Source organism: Debaryomyces hansenii, assembly GCF_000006445.2.
Source record: "Debaryomyces hansenii CBS767 chromosome F complete sequence".
NCBI classification, from domain to species: Eukaryota; Fungi; Ascomycota; class Pichiomycetes; order Serinales; family Debaryomycetaceae; genus Debaryomyces; species Debaryomyces hansenii.
The window spans coordinates 727,924-745,520 of record NC_006048.2 but is presented as its reverse complement, the minus strand read 5'-3'; the positions used below and the strand labels follow the sequence as shown (position 1 = coordinate 745,520).

The window sequence follows — 17,597 nt, the reverse complement described above, 5'->3', positions numbered from 1 at the left end:
TAAAGAACTTGTCAGTAAATTATCATACCGATAATTCAAGTTAATGGGCAAGTTGGACCCTCGTTTTAAACAATATTGAGAAGACCGGCATTAATATTTATAATCCGATATAGATCGTGGAATAAGTGTGGATTCAAATATACAACACTACCAACACATTGAATGAAGAGAATTAAGTTTACTCGGACCGATATCAAAAAATATTACTAAAAAAGCAAAATATTAACAAGTATTGATGAATGGGTCAAGAGTGAGCGACCAGAATACCAAAGCTCGACTTGCTGCTCAGTTCAACCAATTCTATTTACAAATCACATCTCCCGAAGTTACCCAGATAGGAAACTATCAAATTATTAAGGAAATAGGCGAGGGCGCTTTTGGAAAGGTTTATTTGGCTAATCATGTTCTTTTGAACGTGCAAGTGGTGTTGAAGTGTGGTTTGATTGACGATCCAAATATTGTGAGAGAAGTATACTACCATAGACAATTACAACATAAGAATATTGTGAAATTGTATGAAGTAATAAAATCGGAAAGACACTTGTGGATGGCACTCGAGTATTGTGAAGGAAGTGAATTGTTTTACTACATATATGAAAAACGAAGACTCGAATATCATGAAACTCAAAACTTGTTCAACCAAATAATAACCGGAGTAAAATATGTGCATTCTCTTAACCTAGCACATAGAGATTTGAAATTGGAGAATATACTATTGGCAGATTCTAAGAGGTCAATTGTTAAATTAACTGACTTTGGATTTGTTCGAGAATTTAACCCGGTGAAACGTCAATTTCTTTCCACAGTTTGTGGCACAACTGTTTATATGGCCCCAGAGCTAATTAAGAATCAGCCATATTCGGGTTTTGCAATTGACATTTGGTCTTTAGGTGTCATTTTATTCACCATGCTTTATGGTGAAATGCCATTCGATGAAGATGATGATTTGAAAACAAAATACAAGATAATCAACGAAGAGCCACTCTATAGAGACTCAATTCCGCAAGATGCGATTGAACTTTTACGAAAGATGCTTTCCAAGGATCCGCGTGCACGTCCTGGGCTAAGTGACATATCAAACTCGTCATTTTTGATCGATATCAGTAATAAAACTTCTGAGAAGAACAATAGATCTTCTTTCTATAATGACCAAGAATCAATTCTTTCAATAAGTCAACACTATAGTTCCGAGATGCAACCATTCCAATCAAAGATGGACCGAAATTTAATGAGGAAATTGGATAAATTAAACATTGATATTATTCAGCTCCAACAAGATGTATTGAATGGTGAAAAAAATCCACTAACAGCTTTTTATGAGTTATCCTTAGTTAGAGAATTTACTAAGAAGAAGAAACATTATAGAGAGAAGAAAAGAAAGTATAACGAAGCAAAAAAGTCGTTGATAAATTCTCGTAAAAAAGTAAAGAGTGCTCTTTCTTTATCTGAGCAAGGAAGTGGCTCTCAACCGCTAGAAAGAATTATTTCAAGTTTAAGTTTAAGTTCGAACAGGAATAGCATTAGCAGGACAAATCTCTCCAAGATTGGATCACGAAAATCCATTGAATTCAGCGATCCATACAAGAAACCCCGTGGCTCTGAGCTGAATAGAAATTCCTTAACAGGGCAACGAATGAGCAAAACAGTTTCTAATTTAGACCATGACTATACACCTAACTCAATACTTGAAGGAACCGATAGTAATATCGAAGTACCACTCTCAAAAATAGTTACCTTTAACCAAAGTGAAATGAAAAGAAGACCTTCAAATGCCACGACTACGCTAAGTTCTACAACAGGGAGCGAGAACCTGAAGAAGAAGATTAAGAACGCCAAAATCTTAAACAGGCTTCAGTTTTGGAAAAAAAATAAGAATAATAATGGTCTCGAAACAGCAAGAGAGAATACGACGAAGCCAACAGAACCCCAATATGGCAACGGCGAAAAAATTCCATTAATCAGTAATGGCAGTTCCCCTAGTCCTAAGACTAATTTGAACGAAATAAACAGGAATATAGTCCCTATAATTGAGACACAAGATACAACGCTTGTCAATGAAAATCTGATACCTAATAATGAGAATGAAATCGAAGCGAAGAATGACTTAATTCAGGAAATGGATAATAATATGGAAGACTCGGTATTTGAATCACCAAATAGACAAGCCACTCCAACACTGGAGAATTATCCTATGTCGTCGAAATATTTAAAAACAAGACCTTCATCAGTTGTATCCCAGGCAAGTCAATTAAGCCATTTGAGTCAACTCTCAACCATGATGTCCGAAACTGATCTTCTTGGCGAAACAGATACCATGGATGAAGAAGAGTATGACGAGGATGGTATTTACGAGTCGTCTTTGGATAATTTTCAACAAGATTTCCCTCAAAGGCATTCGTCTGTGATGACGCCAACTTCAGGATCATCAGTTACTAAAAAACGGCCAAGTTATAGGCGAACATTATCGTCGGATATTTCAATAATGTCTACATCGACCGCTGCCACGGGATCAAATTCTGCTCCTGCCAAGTCTCATCATCAGAAAAGATCGTTATCACGTTTGTCTAGTAATTCGTCGGAGGAAAGTTATTCCCAGTCCAGAAAGAATGCCACCATGAATGGTCACTTATTTGCATCGCCAGTACCCACAGTTCCGATGACAGACCTAGCGAGCGATATTAATTCTAGCTTATCGCCTGTGCCTAATAGACCATCGTCTCCAGACGGAACGCCACCACCCAAGAAAATGACGTTCGTTAATTCAAAACTTTTGCGCCATTCAAGAAACACTGCTTCTCAAAACTCAATACCTTCTATTAATAAGATTAATAGCGTACCTCAACCATATCAATTTCTCAATGACAATGAAGCTACCACAAGATCTCATTCTCCACCAATACCAAATAAGTTTAATAAACTCAAGCTGAAGAATAAACCAATTAATAATATCCAGGAACAGCCATATAGCTCAAAGTTTTCTGTGAAAACAACCTGGCCTTCTAAAGCTAATCAACAGGAAAACAACGATGTAAATTATAGAAACATGCAACTGATAGATGATAATTCAGTTTGGAATAAAAACAATAATACTGCTATAGGCCCTATGAATGGGAAAAATATGTATCAAGCCAATTTTATTATCAATGAAGAGGAAGAAGATGAAAACTAGACAGTCATACATGTATATACATACATACTTATATAATTATATGAGTATATCATTATTGTAATATTATGTTCGAATATATATTTCACTTTAAAAGGGTGCGTACACACCTCTTCTAATCAGGATTGAAATATCGAAAATTTTTTTAATCTGAACAACGAGTGCTTGATTAAAGGAAGATAATTTAAACTTGAATAGTATCAACATTTTAGTACAATATTATGCCTGCTGTTATAGTTGTTGATAACGAATTAAAAGATTCCGTTAAGGAATATGGTCAGATTATTGATTCTGTTAATGAATCAGTTGAACTTTCCAAAACTTTACAATCTTTTTTCAATGACCAGAGTAAGGAAATAATTGACAAACCAGGTTTAATTAAGAAAATCTATGAAACTTCAACGGCATCTAACTTAACTAAGTTATCAGACAGAGAATTCGAACCTACATTTAATTTGATTACTTACATTTTATCTCAACTTGAAGGATCATTTGAAAAGGTTTTAAACAAAGATTCCCAAATTATTCAAAATTTAATTGAATGTAACCCAACAAAACAACCATTATTGAGAGACAGAAAATCTATTAAGTCAACTACTATCTTATCCATTTTAAACACTTTCTTCAATTTCTTGCCAGAAACCTCGTCAAACAGAATTCATATATTGACAACAATTTTAAGCATTGTTGAAGCCTCAAATATTGACTACAGTTTAATCCAAGGGCCAATTGGTAACAGCTTAGTTTTATGGTTGACCCAGGCCAATGCCACTGATGAAGAAATTAAATCTATCTTCTGGAAATTTATTAACTTGGATGACAAAAAGTCTTACAAATCATTACAATTGATTAAATCCTTCACATCAAAACACACATTAAACTTAAATGAATTACATAAATTAATTAAGTTTGCTTTATTGTCATCTACTACGGATGTTTCGTTTTTAGTCAACAATACTGTGGCTAGTGCCTTAAAGGAAAATTCCAGTGATGAATTAGTATCGCTCTTTACTAAATACACTAGAGGTGAATTAATCACATCCGTTCCTTCTTCGTCTGGTTTATCAAGTGAGGATGTTGAACAAAAATCAAGAATCTTGGCATTAGGGAAATTCTTCATCGACAATGATAACAAGAATGTTTTCAACTACAATGAAATTCCAACCGCATTAGCCTCATCCGCTGAAGGTTTTGAAGCATTATTAATCAATTCCATTAAAGCGGGTGTTATTGAAGGTAAATTGAACCAATTAGACCAAACATTCTACTTAACCAGAGTTCATAGATTTATCATAGCTGGTGATGAAGAAAGTATTTCTAAAAATTGGGAAAATGTGAAGAATGCTTTGGTGGATTGGAAAAATTCGTTGGCCAATATTGACGATATCGTAAATACCTCGAGAGAAAATATCGTTAACAATAATAATAATTAATTGGAACTAGAACCTGTATTTAGTTTGATTCTAGTTGATTATAATGTATACTGACTAGAGAATTCTTCTGAATTCTTGCTATATTTATGTACATGATGTTATATTAGTTTGCTTTTCTTCCTTTTTATATTTTTTTATTATACAATCACTCATAAATATAAATTAATTAATATATTAATCGAGAAAACAATCCCGAAACAAGCAATAAATGATCTATTAGTCTCTTTCATTATCAAGCACCACTAAAAATCCACCCACTAAATGTAATGAGCCACATACGAACACATCAATGACAGGTGAATCATGCGTCAAACTCTTGATAAAGTTAACGCTTGTTTCAATGTCGTGAAAAATATGCTTTCGAGAATTATAACCATTCTTCTGATCTAACTTACTCCAAACTTCTGCTAATTCTTTTTGAATAATCAACTTATCTACTTGCTCCTTGGAGCTATTTAAAGAAACTAAATCGCTATTGTAATTGCCATCAGACCACGTAATGTTGGTCGTAAAAATAACATGATCAAATTTAAATTCGCTAGAACTAACATTCCCGTATAATTTTCTTAACAAATCATTTGCATTCTCTCTGTTTTGCTGATTAAATAAGAGAATCTTCAACCCCTTATTAGGTTGATGCTTTGTATTAACAGTATATTTGAACCAAGACGATGCAACATTTATGGACTCAAGAGTATGGGCACCATCAATATACCAATTAATACCTTCTTTTTCAATCAATTGACACCGGCCACTCCATTGTGTGTCAGATAACCCCTTTAAAAACTTATCGGGCAAGGTATTACTGTTATCGAAGTCAGGCAACTCGTTTGATGGTACACCTAACTTCTGCAAATGGATTGTTGCCAATTTGATGGCCAACGCAGCATTCAGTCTTTGAAAATCTCCAGCCAAACCTAGCTTGACGTTGGGCGGTAAATAATTTGTGTCTACAATTTCTAATCTAGACACACCTAGTTCGGTAGCTCTTTCTTTGATGACATCTAATGACTCAGGGTACTCTAGTTGATCACTTACGACAGCTGGACAGCCTTTCTTGAATATACCAGTTTTGTTCCAGGTAATCGAGTCAATTGTATTGCCCAACATAAACGTATGGTCGATACCCAAACTCGAAATACCAACTACCGTTGGTGCGTCAATTATATTCGTAGAGTCATATTGACCACCCACACCAACTTCATAAATAGCAGTATCCACTCCTTCTGACATGAATACATGGAATGACAAAATGGTCAAGTATTTGAAATACATAGGTTTGACAACGTTACTAGGTTGCAAAGTTGGAAATTCTGTCGCTGAAGATTCCGTGGTAGACAATTTATCCCACACTTCGAAAAAGTACTTTGTAAACTTCAACTCATTAATCGGACTACCGTCGATTCTGATTCTTTCTCTGACCGTCTTCAAGTGGGGTGATGTAAATAGCCCAATCTTATTGATTGGTCCACTATTAGTCGATCTATATTGGCTCAAAATAGACTCGGCGAATGCACATGTAGACCCTTTACCCTTAGTACCAGTGACGTGAATGAGATTCATTCGATTGAAGTCTTTGGGCTGATACCCCAACCTTCTGGTATACTCGTAAACCTCTCTAATAGACATCTCATTCTTATTCACATCTGGCCCCAACTTTTTGATGGCCTCTATGGACGCAAAATTCGATTGTAACGTGTTCAATGCATTAATTGCATCCTTGTATGTTCTACTAGCTGTACTAGGAGTAGGCACCCGCATATCGTTAATAATAGTCGGCGTCAATTTGTTGTTGTCGGATTCACTCATGGATAAAATTATCTACCGGCCCGTCTACTAATGGTTGATTGAAAGATACACAATAATCGTTTAAGAATGCTTGTACCAACACAACTACTCAAAAATCTGAAGTTTATAGTAGAATCCGTTCAATTAACTGCTTATACTTCTAATCATCAGACGTTGATTTAACACTAATGTATCTGGGATCGGCCAGTGTGCAGGACAATCTATATACCTATTAACTAACTTGTCTACTTGTCTACTTGTCTACTTGCCATATATAAATATACATTTTACGCTCTATAACTACATTCCAGATAGGACCCGTCTTGGTCTGATATATCTGGAATTCCAGACAACCGTTTGCGCCGTTAGTGTATAGCCAGGTATAGGAAAAATTAAAATGCCTTATAAACGTGAAAGTCTCACTGCCGGTGCTCGGCTCCCCTAAAAAAATTTCAGAATGAGTCAACCTTCAATCCTCATCGAGTGCACTTAAGAATCTAGGATATATTTTACTTCTTTTCTAGTGCCACGATATAATATAAAAGGTGTATAGAATATCTATCAAACTGGTAATTTAATATTTCAACATTAATTCAGATAAATTTTGATCATCAACTGATTAGATTCTGATATAAAATTCCATAATTTACATTATAATTGATTATTTTAAGTTTAATTCCACAGTATAGTATCAGTATTTCGAAGATGATTTTTTAATGTATAATTATTGAGTAGTTATACATTTACCTTTTTGTACAGTTTGATATATTATATTTTGGTTGCTTTACACGGTTTTATAAAGAGATAAAGCAACAAGGTTATTGTTTGTTTGATATTTGCCAAAATCACATTTAATCTATTGAACGCTTTTTTTAGTCAACTGGAAATCCGAAGTTCTACGATTAATAAAGAATAAGAGTTTAAAAATGATTACCATTGTTGATAATGATTATTCATCCAAGTCTACCATTTCTACGAACACCATTTTGAAGCCGTATCCGATGGATGACATTTTACAAGTTAACCAGTATGTGGAAAATACATCGACCACACAGAAATTGATAAATAACGATGATGTTGAGGATGTGCCTTTGCTTGTTTCCGACAGCGAAGACGTATCAGACGGAGAAGATTGCAGCACTCAGTCTGTGAATGGCCACGAAAGCGATGTGAACGTGAAGGCTTCTATCGCAGCCGAACAGGTCAAACGAGACATGAAGTTGCTGGTCCAAGAACCGGAAGTAAACAGCGAAAAGCAGGAGTTGACAAAAGAGCAGTTCAGAAACGAAAGGAATCAATTGATGACTATCGTTGTGAAGTACATCGCTACCAAGATTACCAACTCATTCCCACCCCAATACCCACCAGTCCCAAACTCATCCGAGGTCCCGTTGGACAGGTTTTTGCTTATTTTAACCAATCGATTGCAATTATCGTTGCCTTTATTCATGAAAGGCATAATCTACTTGTTCCGATACATGGATATCATTTACTTGTTGAGGTACTTGAACCAGTCCAACAATTTTGCGAACTACAATGAGATGGACTTCTGTTTAAAAAAATTGATTGTCGGTTGCTTCAAGTTAGCCTTGTCAAGAGAAAAGATTACGAAGAACTGGTCTGCCATAAGTGGCATGTCTAATGGTGAGATTAACACAATTGTTAAGACTATAGTTACCAGAATGAATGGGAAATTGGTTGTGAAGAATATTGATTTGCTCAAATTAAAACTGGAAATATTCCGTTTCGTTAAAATGGTCACAAACCCTATTTAGTATTTATGCTCTGTTGTTTACTGTGTATTTTAAATTTGTAATTATATAGTTAAGAATATATTCTTTTAGTTCAATTTTGCTTGCTTTTTCTTTCGCATGAGATTCGAAGCGCAATAATTTTTGATTCTTGATTATGACTCATCCAACTGGGGTCCAAATTGTACTGATTAGGGTAAATATAGCTACACGTAATACAATACTACGTTTAACATGTAAGAGATGAACGATATACAAGTAGAATTCTATGAACTATACTATGATGGTCTTTTATATAAGAAAATTGTAAAATTAGTAGAATAGGCTTCGGCATATGTAATTCTGACTCATATACTCCGATTAATTCTTACTCACTTTTTTTTATTCTGTGTTTAGTCATAAAAATTTTTCAGCAATATATTACTAAGGTAAAAGTACTTATTCTTTTGTTAAATCAGAAACAAGTTTTAATCAAAATACTTCCATATTAAATAATAATGTCCATTCAATCGAATCCATATGGTCCAAATCCATCCGACTTCTTATCGAATGTTAACAAATTCGAAGTTATCGAATCTACTTTAAGAGAAGGTGAACAATTCGCCAACGCTTTCTTCAGTACCGAGAAGAAAATCGAAATTGCTAAAGCATTAGATGACTTCGGTGTTGACTATATTGAATTGACTTCCCCAGTTGCTTCTGAACAAAGTAGAAGTGATTGTGAAGCCATTTGTAAATTAGGTTTAAAAGCCAAGATTTTGACCCATATTAGATGTCATATGGACGATGCTAGAGTTGCCGTTGAAACTGGTGTTGACGGTGTTGATGTTGTTATTGGTACTTCCCAATTCTTAAGACAATACTCACATGGTAAAGACATGAACTACATTGCTCAATCTGCTATTGAAGTGATTGAGTTCGTCAAATCTAAAGGTATTGAAATTAGATTTTCATCCGAAGATTCCTTCAGATCTGATATCGTTGATTTGTTGAACATCTATAGAACTGTTGATAAAATCGGTGTTAATAGAGTCGGTATTGCTGATACTGTTGGTTGTGCCAACCCAAGACAAGTTTACGAATTAGTTAAGACCTTGAAATCCGTTGTTTCATGTGATATTGAATGTCATTTCCACAACGATACTGGTTGTGCTATTGCTAACGCTTACACCGCTTTAGAAGCTGGTGCTAAGTTGATTGATGTTTCTGTCTTAGGTATTGGTGAAAGAAATGGTATTACTCCATTAGGTGCTTTAATGGCAAGAATGATCACTGCCGACAGAGACTACGTTTTATCCAAGTATAAGTTACACAAATTAAGAGACTTAGAGAATTTGGTTGCTGATGCCGTTCAAGTCAACGTTCCTTTCAACAACCCAATCACTGGTTTCTGTGCCTTCACTCACAAGGCCGGTATCCATGCTAAGGCCATTTTAGCCAACCCATCTACATATGAAATTTTAAACCCTTCAGATTTCGGTTTGACTAGATATATTCATTTCGCTAACAGATTAACTGGTTGGAATGCAATCAAATCAAGAGTCGATCAATTGAACTTGCACTTAACTGACGACCAATGTAAAGAAGTCACTACTAAGATTAAGATAATGGGTGATGTTAGACAATTAAATATTGATGACGTTGATTCTATCATCAAAGATTTCCATGCTGATTTGTCTACTCCGTTATTAAAGCCACAAGCTGAAGGTGACAAAGACGTTACCGAGGAACCAGTTTCTAAGAAGCAAAAGTCAGGTTAAACTACTCATGATTTCCCTGACTAAAACCAGCATATCATTTGTCATTTGAAATAAATTGGTAGTTCCAATGTCAAATTCTTAGGGTCATATCCAGTATAGTGAATATATTGGTGATTTAAGAGGTTTTTATTGAAAATCATACAAATAGTGAAAAGTAGAGTATTTAGTTCTTATTTTTTTACTTAAAATATTTTGAAATTATACATTTATCTTATTACTGTTTATTGTAGGATGTAAAGTAGATTTTTTTTGCAATCAAAACCGGCTCACGTGAGGTTATTCCGCTAATCGGATCAAAATTCGACGAAGTTAGATTCGAATATTTCCATTTCTCCTGTTAGACTATTCTTTTGAAAGATAAACATAATTAACAATGGCTAAGAAGGGAGTCGAAAACACCAAGAAGGTTGCAGGAAATGCTAAAAAGGCCGAAAATGCCAACAAAAAGAAGCAAGCTCAAGAAGCTGTATTAGAAGAACAAGAAGCCGGTGAATGGGAACAAGGTTCCAAAAAGGCAAATAAGAAGAAGGAAGACGAAAAGTTCAAGAAGGATGAAGCTGCTCGTAAGAAGAATGAAAGAGAGGCCTTATTAAAGGCAGAGGAAGCATCATTACCTGCTAAACCACTTTCTGCCAAACAAAGAGGTGCAGCCAAGGTTGCCTCAAGAAGAACAGGTAAGATCGACGATTTCTTGAGCGATAACAAGGATACTCCAGAATTGAGTGCCAGTGGTATTGATGATGCCTTATCAGCATTGGCTTTGACAGGCAGGGACGGAGGTGTTCAAACTAAGGACATCGATAAGCACCCAGAAAGAAGAGTCAAGGCTGCCTACGCCGCCTACGAAGAAAAGAGACTTCCGGAAATGAGAAAGGAAGAGCCAGGTTTAAGGTTGCAACAAATGAAGAACTTGATCTTCAAGGAATTCCAAAAGTCTCCAGAAAACCCTATGAACCAAGACACCAACATCAAATACAACGCCACAAGAGACGAAGTCGATCAATTGAAGACCAACGTCAAGAGCAAGAGACAAGAGAAGTTTGCCTAGGTCTTACACGCCGTTCATATCTTACAAGACTAGTATATAATGTCCAGTTTGGCGGATGGGCTTGTTACGTTACCCGGAGCATATATTGTTATGTTACCCGGTTCTCGTTCCTGACACCTGCTGTCCCTCCATTATACTAGCCAATGATCATTAATAATACACGATGCCATCAAATATATACGCTTGTAGTCTCTTACTCTCTGTTCCTCCTTCTTGGAGAAACTCAAGTTGACATGACCAATGTAATATACGCGTGCTCACTGATTCCCTTGCTATTACAAGTATATTGGACTTTAATTTGAATGCCATATTGTTTATGTCTACATTTAAAAAAAATGGCCACTCACATAATTAATGTATAGAATAGATCTAGCTATATATGCAACGTAGGTAAGTTTGCTATACTTGTATTATGTATTGTTACGCTGATTACCCACTGATATAGATTAAAAACCTCATATTACACAAAATCGCAGTCTTAAAAAAATTTGGCTTAAGCTGCAATGATATAAATACAACACGATATCGCTCAAAGCGATTGTTAAAAATGTAGTAACAGATTTGCAAAAAAATTTTAAATACTTAAATACAAGCATCATAACCTTCGAAAGGATTGATATACTAAGTGATTACAAGTAATTATTCATCGAATTATTGAAAATAGTTTTTTCACCCTTCTTTTTCGATAATTAATAGGATATTCTCAGATCATCGTCTATGGACTAGAAGCAAAGAAGCAAATAGAGGCATAAAGAAAATAGTAAATAAAAAAGGGGAGAACCAATCACTAAACAAAGATGTCTCGGTTAGATAGATTAGTGGTATTATTGGAGACGGGTTCTACTCCGTTTATTCGAAATACTGCAGCGGATCAGCTATCAGACTTAGCTAAAGGACATCCGGAAGAGACGATCAATTTGCTTGGAAGAGTGTACCCATACTTGAAATCGACCAAATGGGAGACAAGGGTTACAGCAGCAAGGGCTTTTGGGGGAATTGTTAATCATTCAGAGCTCTGGGATCCGAATTGCTCAGACACCATAAAAAAAGAGCATGAATTCGAAGAAAAGGAAGAAACAATTGTTAAAATCGAAGAATTAGATGAAGCCAGTCGCATAAAGTTGGAGCAGGACGAAGAATTGAAAAAGATTGATGATAATTTATCGAATTTGGTTGATTTCAACTCGTGGAACCTTCATGAAATATTGAAGAGCAACGTCAAATTATTAGCATGTGGAACCGATGAATTCGAGCCTTCAAACGGAACAGGACAGCATCCTGATGATAACTCGACATTCATTGGTAAGTTAAAGAAACAGAAAAGTAATATAACACCTGTCGAGGAAACCGAGGTAAAACCTGATCCAGAAGTGAAGACTGAACATATCGAAGCTGTAAGTGTCTCGTGTGATAACTCGGACTCAAATTCACCACGCCCAGACTCGTCAAGAACTGCTTCTAACGCAAGATTGAAGGCCATGCAAAAGAGAAGAGCTAAAGTAAATGCAAAATCCGGTGCTATTAGGGTCAAACCCGTGGATATTTCACAAAGCTCTATCTCAAGAAAATTAGTGGAAAATGGTGAAGGTACTGATGAAATAATGGAAGATTCCGCTCAGTACGATATTACATCTCAACAGGGAGGTGAGAAATTAGTATTTGAAACCAAGGCTCCAGAATTATCTCCTTTGTTATCTCAGCATGCTAAGGTTGCCGGGTTGGTGTGGCAATTTCAAGGAGTTTATGAATTATTGGTAGCCGATTTATTCGATGAAAAGTGGGAAATAAGACATGGGTCTGCATTGGGTTTGCGTGAGTTAATTAGGAAACATGGGAAGGGTGCCGGAAGAGTAATGAATAAGTCAAAGGAAGATAATGACCGCAATAATTCTGCTACTTTGGAAGATTTAGCTGTAAGGTTATGTACATTGTTTGCCCTTGATAGATTTGGTGATTATGTTTCCGATACGGTTGTTGCACCTGTCAGAGAGTCGAGTGCACAAACTTTAGCAGCGTTATTGATCCATTTGGATGATCAAGTTGTTCTCAGAACTTTTGATAGCTTGAATAAATTGGTATTACAAGACCACGCTAATGATCTAGGGGTTCCTAAATGTTGGGAAGCAAAGCATGGAGGTATGTTAGGTGTAAGATATTTTGTTAGTGTAAGAACTGACGTTTTATTATCGAGACCAGAGTCCTTAGATACAGTTGTAAATATGGTATTGCATGGACTACAAGAAAGCGATGATGATGTTCAGTCGGTTGCTGCTTTGACATTAACTCCAATTGCATCACAATTTGTCAAAACCAAGCAAGAGTTGATTCATACTTTATTGAGTGTTATATGGGACTGTTTGACAAACTTACGAGATGATTTATCGGCCTCTATTGGATCTGTAATGGATTTATTGGCGAAACTATGTACCCACAAGGAAGTAATTGCAATTATGCAAAAGGATGCTATAGAGAGCAATTCAAACTCATTTGAGTATTTGGTTCCAAGATTGTTCCCTTTTTTTAGGCATTCTATTACGAACGTCAGAAAGGCAGTATTAAGAACAATCCTTGAATTTTTATCTATTGGCAGCGATGTCACTAAAAAATGGATTAATTCAAAAGCTTTAAGACTAATATTTCAAAACCTATTAGTTGAACAAAACAAGGATGTTCTAGAGCTTTCTGTATTAGTTTACAACAAATTATTAAAGGAGATTGATCAAAATAATGAATTGGAGTCCATGGAGACAATCTTCGGATGTCATTTTCAACCGCTACTTACGTTACTCATGACTCCAATTGGAATTGCAAGACACAACTATCATATGAATACAAATTTGATAATGAGACCTTCAGGACACATTCTAGGATCGCTTGAAGATGGATCAGCGGTATCGACCCCGATTGAAGATGATACCAATCTTGATCCATTGGAACCGAATGGTGTTGAAAAACGTGGTAGAAAGAGAAAATCTCCTAATGAAACCAAAGTAAAATCTGATTTCCCATTTCACGAAGATTTGAAAGTGAACATAGATGCACCAATATTCAAAGGTGATGTTATGTTAGTTGGCTTTGAGACTTTCATAAGAACTAGAAGCGAGGCTGCAACTGCCTACGGTAATTCATTGTCTTATATTACTAATGAAGAAACATTACAGAACATCTTCCAATTATTGTTACATTATTTAAGCTCACCCCATGCCACACCACGCTTATTTAGTGCTCTAGTCATACAAGAGTTTGCAAATTCTTTGAAGTCCAGGGACATGTCACCTCCAGAAACAGCTATAGCGTTATTCCAGGAATCATTAATGAATGTATTGTCTAATCCTGATAATTCTACATTACCATATTATCGTGAGTTGGTTCCTACGTTGAAGTCAGTGAGAACATCCTGCTTGCAAATGTTTGATGCCTTTATAACAAGTGCTAAAGTATCCCCAACAAAAATTCCACAATTACCTGTAGTAGTTCAGGGAGAGAATGAAGCTGGTCCAGGAGCATTTGGGCTTGAATTTGCTGAAAAGATTGTTAATGAAACTTACCAGAAATTAATGAAGAATTTATCACCAACGTATAGAATGAGTGCCAATCAAACACTTGAAGATTCCAAGCATCGTATCACGGTGGCCATACAAGAGGCCAATACTGCACGCACTCACAGAACGACAGGAATATTATCTGTTTATGCTGCAGCTGTACTTGCATTGAATGGTATTCCAAAGAAGTTGAATCCAATCATCAGATCGCTTATGGATAGTGTTAAACAAGAGGAGTCGGGTATTTTGCAACAGAGATCTGCTATTGCCGTAGCGCATTTAATCAAAGAATTAAATATTGCAGGTAAAAAGGGAGCAGCGGATAAGATTGTAAAAAATTTATGTGCTTTCCTATGTGTGGATACTTCTGAAGTTCCTGAGTTTTATCATAATATTAAATTCAAGGATTATATTTTATCTTTGAGAAAAGAAGAAGCTAAAACTGATCCTGCTGATATTGCGGCGCATGAACGCGCTATAATTGAAGCTAGAATCAAGCGTAATGGTGCACTTATGACATTGGAGGCATTACTTAGTATCTATAAATCGAACTTATTTGAAGAAGTATCGAAGTTAAAAGAATTAATGCTTGAGCCTTTGAATTTATTGAAGATTTCTTCGACAAATGAAGTAATAGAAGACGTATTAAAAGGACAGAGCATTATCGATGCTTTAGGGGTATTGCGTGCGTTGCTTCCGAAATTGGATAGTTCATTATACCCTGAAATTATTGAGAGGTTGCCGTTATTAATACCTGGCTTAAGCTCTGATTTTTCTGTTTTCCGTTATTCTACTGCAAAGTGTTTTGCGACTATATCTTCGATTTGTCCTACAAAAGCGTTTACATTTTTAGTCAAGTCAATCTTACCAATGTTGAATAATGCGGGGGAAGTTAAGGAAAGGCAAGGTGCAATTGAGAGTATTTATCATCTTTCCAGTACTATGGGGTCGGACATATTACCCTACATCGTCTTCTTAATCGTGCCAGTACTAGGAAGAATGAGTGATACTGATCAAGATGTTCGTATTTTAGCAACTACTACTTTCGCTTCCATAATTAAATTGGTTCCCTTAGAAGCTGGTATTCCTGATCCTGCTGATATGCCTCAAGAATTATTAGAAGGGAGGGATAGAGAAAGAGATTTCATTCAGCAAATGATGGACCCAACCAAGGTCAAATCTTTTGACTTGCCTGTAAGTATTAAAGCAACCTTGCGTAAATACCAACAGGAAGGTGTAAATTGGTTAGCATTTTTGAACAAATACCATTTACATGGTATTTTGTGTGATGATATGGGCCTTGGGAAAACTTTGCAGACTATTTGTATAGTTGCATCAGACCATTACATGAGAGCGGAAAGGTTTAAGGAGACGCAATCTGCTGAATTTAGACGTCTTCCTTCAATCATAATCTGTCCTCCTTCATTGACTGGGCATTGGGAACAAGAGTATAATCAGTATGCACCATTTTTAAAAGTAATAGTATATGCCGGGGCTCCTTCGATTAGATCAGCGATAAGGTCACAAATCCATGACGCAGATATTGTTGTTACATCCTATGATGTTTGTCGTAACGATGTTGAATTTTTAGCTAACCATGATTTCAATTATTGTGTTTTAGATGAAGGGCACATCATCAAGAACGCTGCTTCCAAGTTAACTAGATCCGTTAAGAGAATAAGAGGTGAACATAGGTTAATATTATCAGGTACACCAATTCAAAACAATGTTCTAGAATTGTGGTCATTATTTGACTTTTTGATGCCCGGATTCTTAGGTACTGAAAAGGTCTTTCATGAAAAGTTTGCGAAACCAATTGCAACCAGTAGAAGCAGTAAAACATCATCCAAAGAACAAGAAGCAGGTGCTTTGGCGTTGGAGTCGTTACACAAGCAGGTGTTACCCTTCATGTTACGTCGTCTTAAGGAAGATGTACTTTCTGATTTACCACCCAAGATCATTCAAGATTACTATTGTGAATTGAGTGATTTACAAAAGCAATTATATAAAGACTTTGCTAAAAAGCAAAAGTCTACAGTTGTGGATGAAGTTCAAAGTGAGGGTGACGAAGCAAAAGAAGGCAAAACTCATGTTTTCCAAGCTTTACAATATATGAGAAAATTGTGTAATCATCCTGCTTTAGTCCTTTCTCCAGATCACCCTAAATTTGCGGAAGTGAGCACCTACTTACAGTCCCATAAATCTGATATTAGAAGCATTGAACATTCACCAAAATTGATGTCCTTGAAAAATCTATTATTAGAATGTGGTATTGGTGTTAATGATAACGATTATTTGTCTGCAAATTATAAACAAAAGCAAAAGCAACAGCAAATGATTACATCCGAAGGTGTTATTTCAGAACATCGAGCATTAATTTTCTGCCAATTGAAGGACATGTTGGATATAGTTGAGAATGAACTTTTAAAGAAATACTTACCTTCAGTTACATACACAAGATTAGATGGTAGTACTGACCCGAGAGATAGACAATCAATCGTCCGTAAGTTCAACGAAGATCCATCTATTGATGTTCTACTTTTAACCACGAAAGTTGGTGGATTAGGACTCAATTTAACTGGTGCAGATACTGTCATTTTCGTTGAACATGATTGGAATCCAATGAATGATTTGCAAGCTATGGATAGAGCCCATAGATTAGGACAGAAGAAGGTTGTTAACGTTTATAGATTAATCACGAAAAATACGTTAGAAGAAAAGATTATGGGTTTGCAAAAATTCAAAATGAATATTGCTTCTACAATCGTTAATCAACAAAATTCGGGCTTAGCATCGATGGATACTAATCAATTGTTAGATCTTTTTGATGTTGACGAAAATGCTGCAAAATTAGTCGAAATCGGTGAAAATAACACTGATAAAAAGGAAGAAAATGTTCCTGATGATGTCGCTGGTGGTCTTACTGGTAAAGCGGCAGGAGCTGTCGGAGAATTGGCTGACTTATGGGACGAATCTCAATATGAAGATGAATACAATCTTGACAACTTTATTAAAACTCTTAAATAATAGACTATCTGTTTATTGTGTACCATAGTGTTTATATAGTATAAAATATATTAGAAGTAATACTTTAATACTTTCCCTTGTT

At 35.7% G+C, this 17,597-nt stretch overlaps 7 protein-coding genes across 7 annotated transcripts; 6 read left to right on the top strand and 1 right to left on the bottom strand. All coding sequences in view use genetic code 12, as the record gives it.

The window, feature by feature from the left end:
• Nucleotides 1-235: 235 nt before the first annotated feature.
• Nucleotides 236-3,169, top strand: DEHA2F08602g (DEHA2F08602p; the record flags this gene model as incomplete). Its single annotated transcript, XM_460736.1, has 1 exon — nucleotides 236-3,169. The coding sequence occupies one exon, from the start codon at nucleotides 236-238 to the stop codon at nucleotides 3,167-3,169; it is 2,934 nt and encodes a 977-aa protein (XP_460736.2).
• Nucleotides 3,170-3,387: 218 nt separating this feature from the next.
• DEHA2F08580g (DEHA2F08580p) lies at nucleotides 3,388-4,599 on the top strand (the record flags this gene model as incomplete). The annotated part of the gene is made up of 1 exon (XM_460735.2): nucleotides 3,388-4,599. The coding sequence occupies one exon, from the start codon at nucleotides 3,388-3,390 to the stop codon at nucleotides 4,597-4,599; it is 1,212 nt and encodes a 403-aa protein (XP_460735.1).
• Nucleotides 4,600-4,815: 216 nt separating this feature from the next.
• On the bottom strand, nucleotides 4,816-6,408 carry DEHA2F08558g (DEHA2F08558p; the record flags this gene model as incomplete). The annotated part of the gene is made up of 1 exon (XM_460734.1): nucleotides 4,816-6,408. One exon carries the CDS (start codon nucleotides 6,406-6,408, stop codon nucleotides 4,816-4,818), a length of 1,593 nt encoding a protein of 530 aa, XP_460734.2.
• Nucleotides 6,409-7,313: 905 nt separating this feature from the next.
• Nucleotides 7,314-8,162, top strand: DEHA2F08536g (DEHA2F08536p; the record flags this gene model as incomplete). The annotated part of the gene is made up of 1 exon (XM_460733.1): nucleotides 7,314-8,162. The coding sequence occupies one exon, from the start codon at nucleotides 7,314-7,316 to the stop codon at nucleotides 8,160-8,162; it is 849 nt and encodes a 282-aa protein (XP_460733.2).
• A 473-nt stretch (nucleotides 8,163-8,635) lies between these two features.
• DEHA2F08514g (DEHA2F08514p) lies at nucleotides 8,636-9,898 on the top strand (the record flags this gene model as incomplete). Its single annotated transcript, XM_460732.1, has 1 exon — nucleotides 8,636-9,898. One exon carries the CDS (start codon nucleotides 8,636-8,638, stop codon nucleotides 9,896-9,898), a length of 1,263 nt encoding a protein of 420 aa, XP_460732.1.
• Nucleotides 9,899-10,271: 373 nt separating this feature from the next.
• DEHA2F08492g (DEHA2F08492p) lies at nucleotides 10,272-10,946 on the top strand (the record flags this gene model as incomplete). Its single annotated transcript, XM_460731.1, has 1 exon — nucleotides 10,272-10,946. The coding sequence occupies one exon, from the start codon at nucleotides 10,272-10,274 to the stop codon at nucleotides 10,944-10,946; it is 675 nt and encodes a 224-aa protein (XP_460731.1).
• Nucleotides 10,947-11,743: 797 nt separating this feature from the next.
• On the top strand, nucleotides 11,744-17,515 carry DEHA2F08470g (DEHA2F08470p; the record flags this gene model as incomplete). Its single annotated transcript, XM_002770732.1, has 1 exon — nucleotides 11,744-17,515. One exon carries the CDS (start codon nucleotides 11,744-11,746, stop codon nucleotides 17,513-17,515), a length of 5,772 nt encoding a protein of 1,923 aa, XP_002770778.1.
• Between the last annotated feature and the right edge of the window lie 82 nt (nucleotides 17,516-17,597).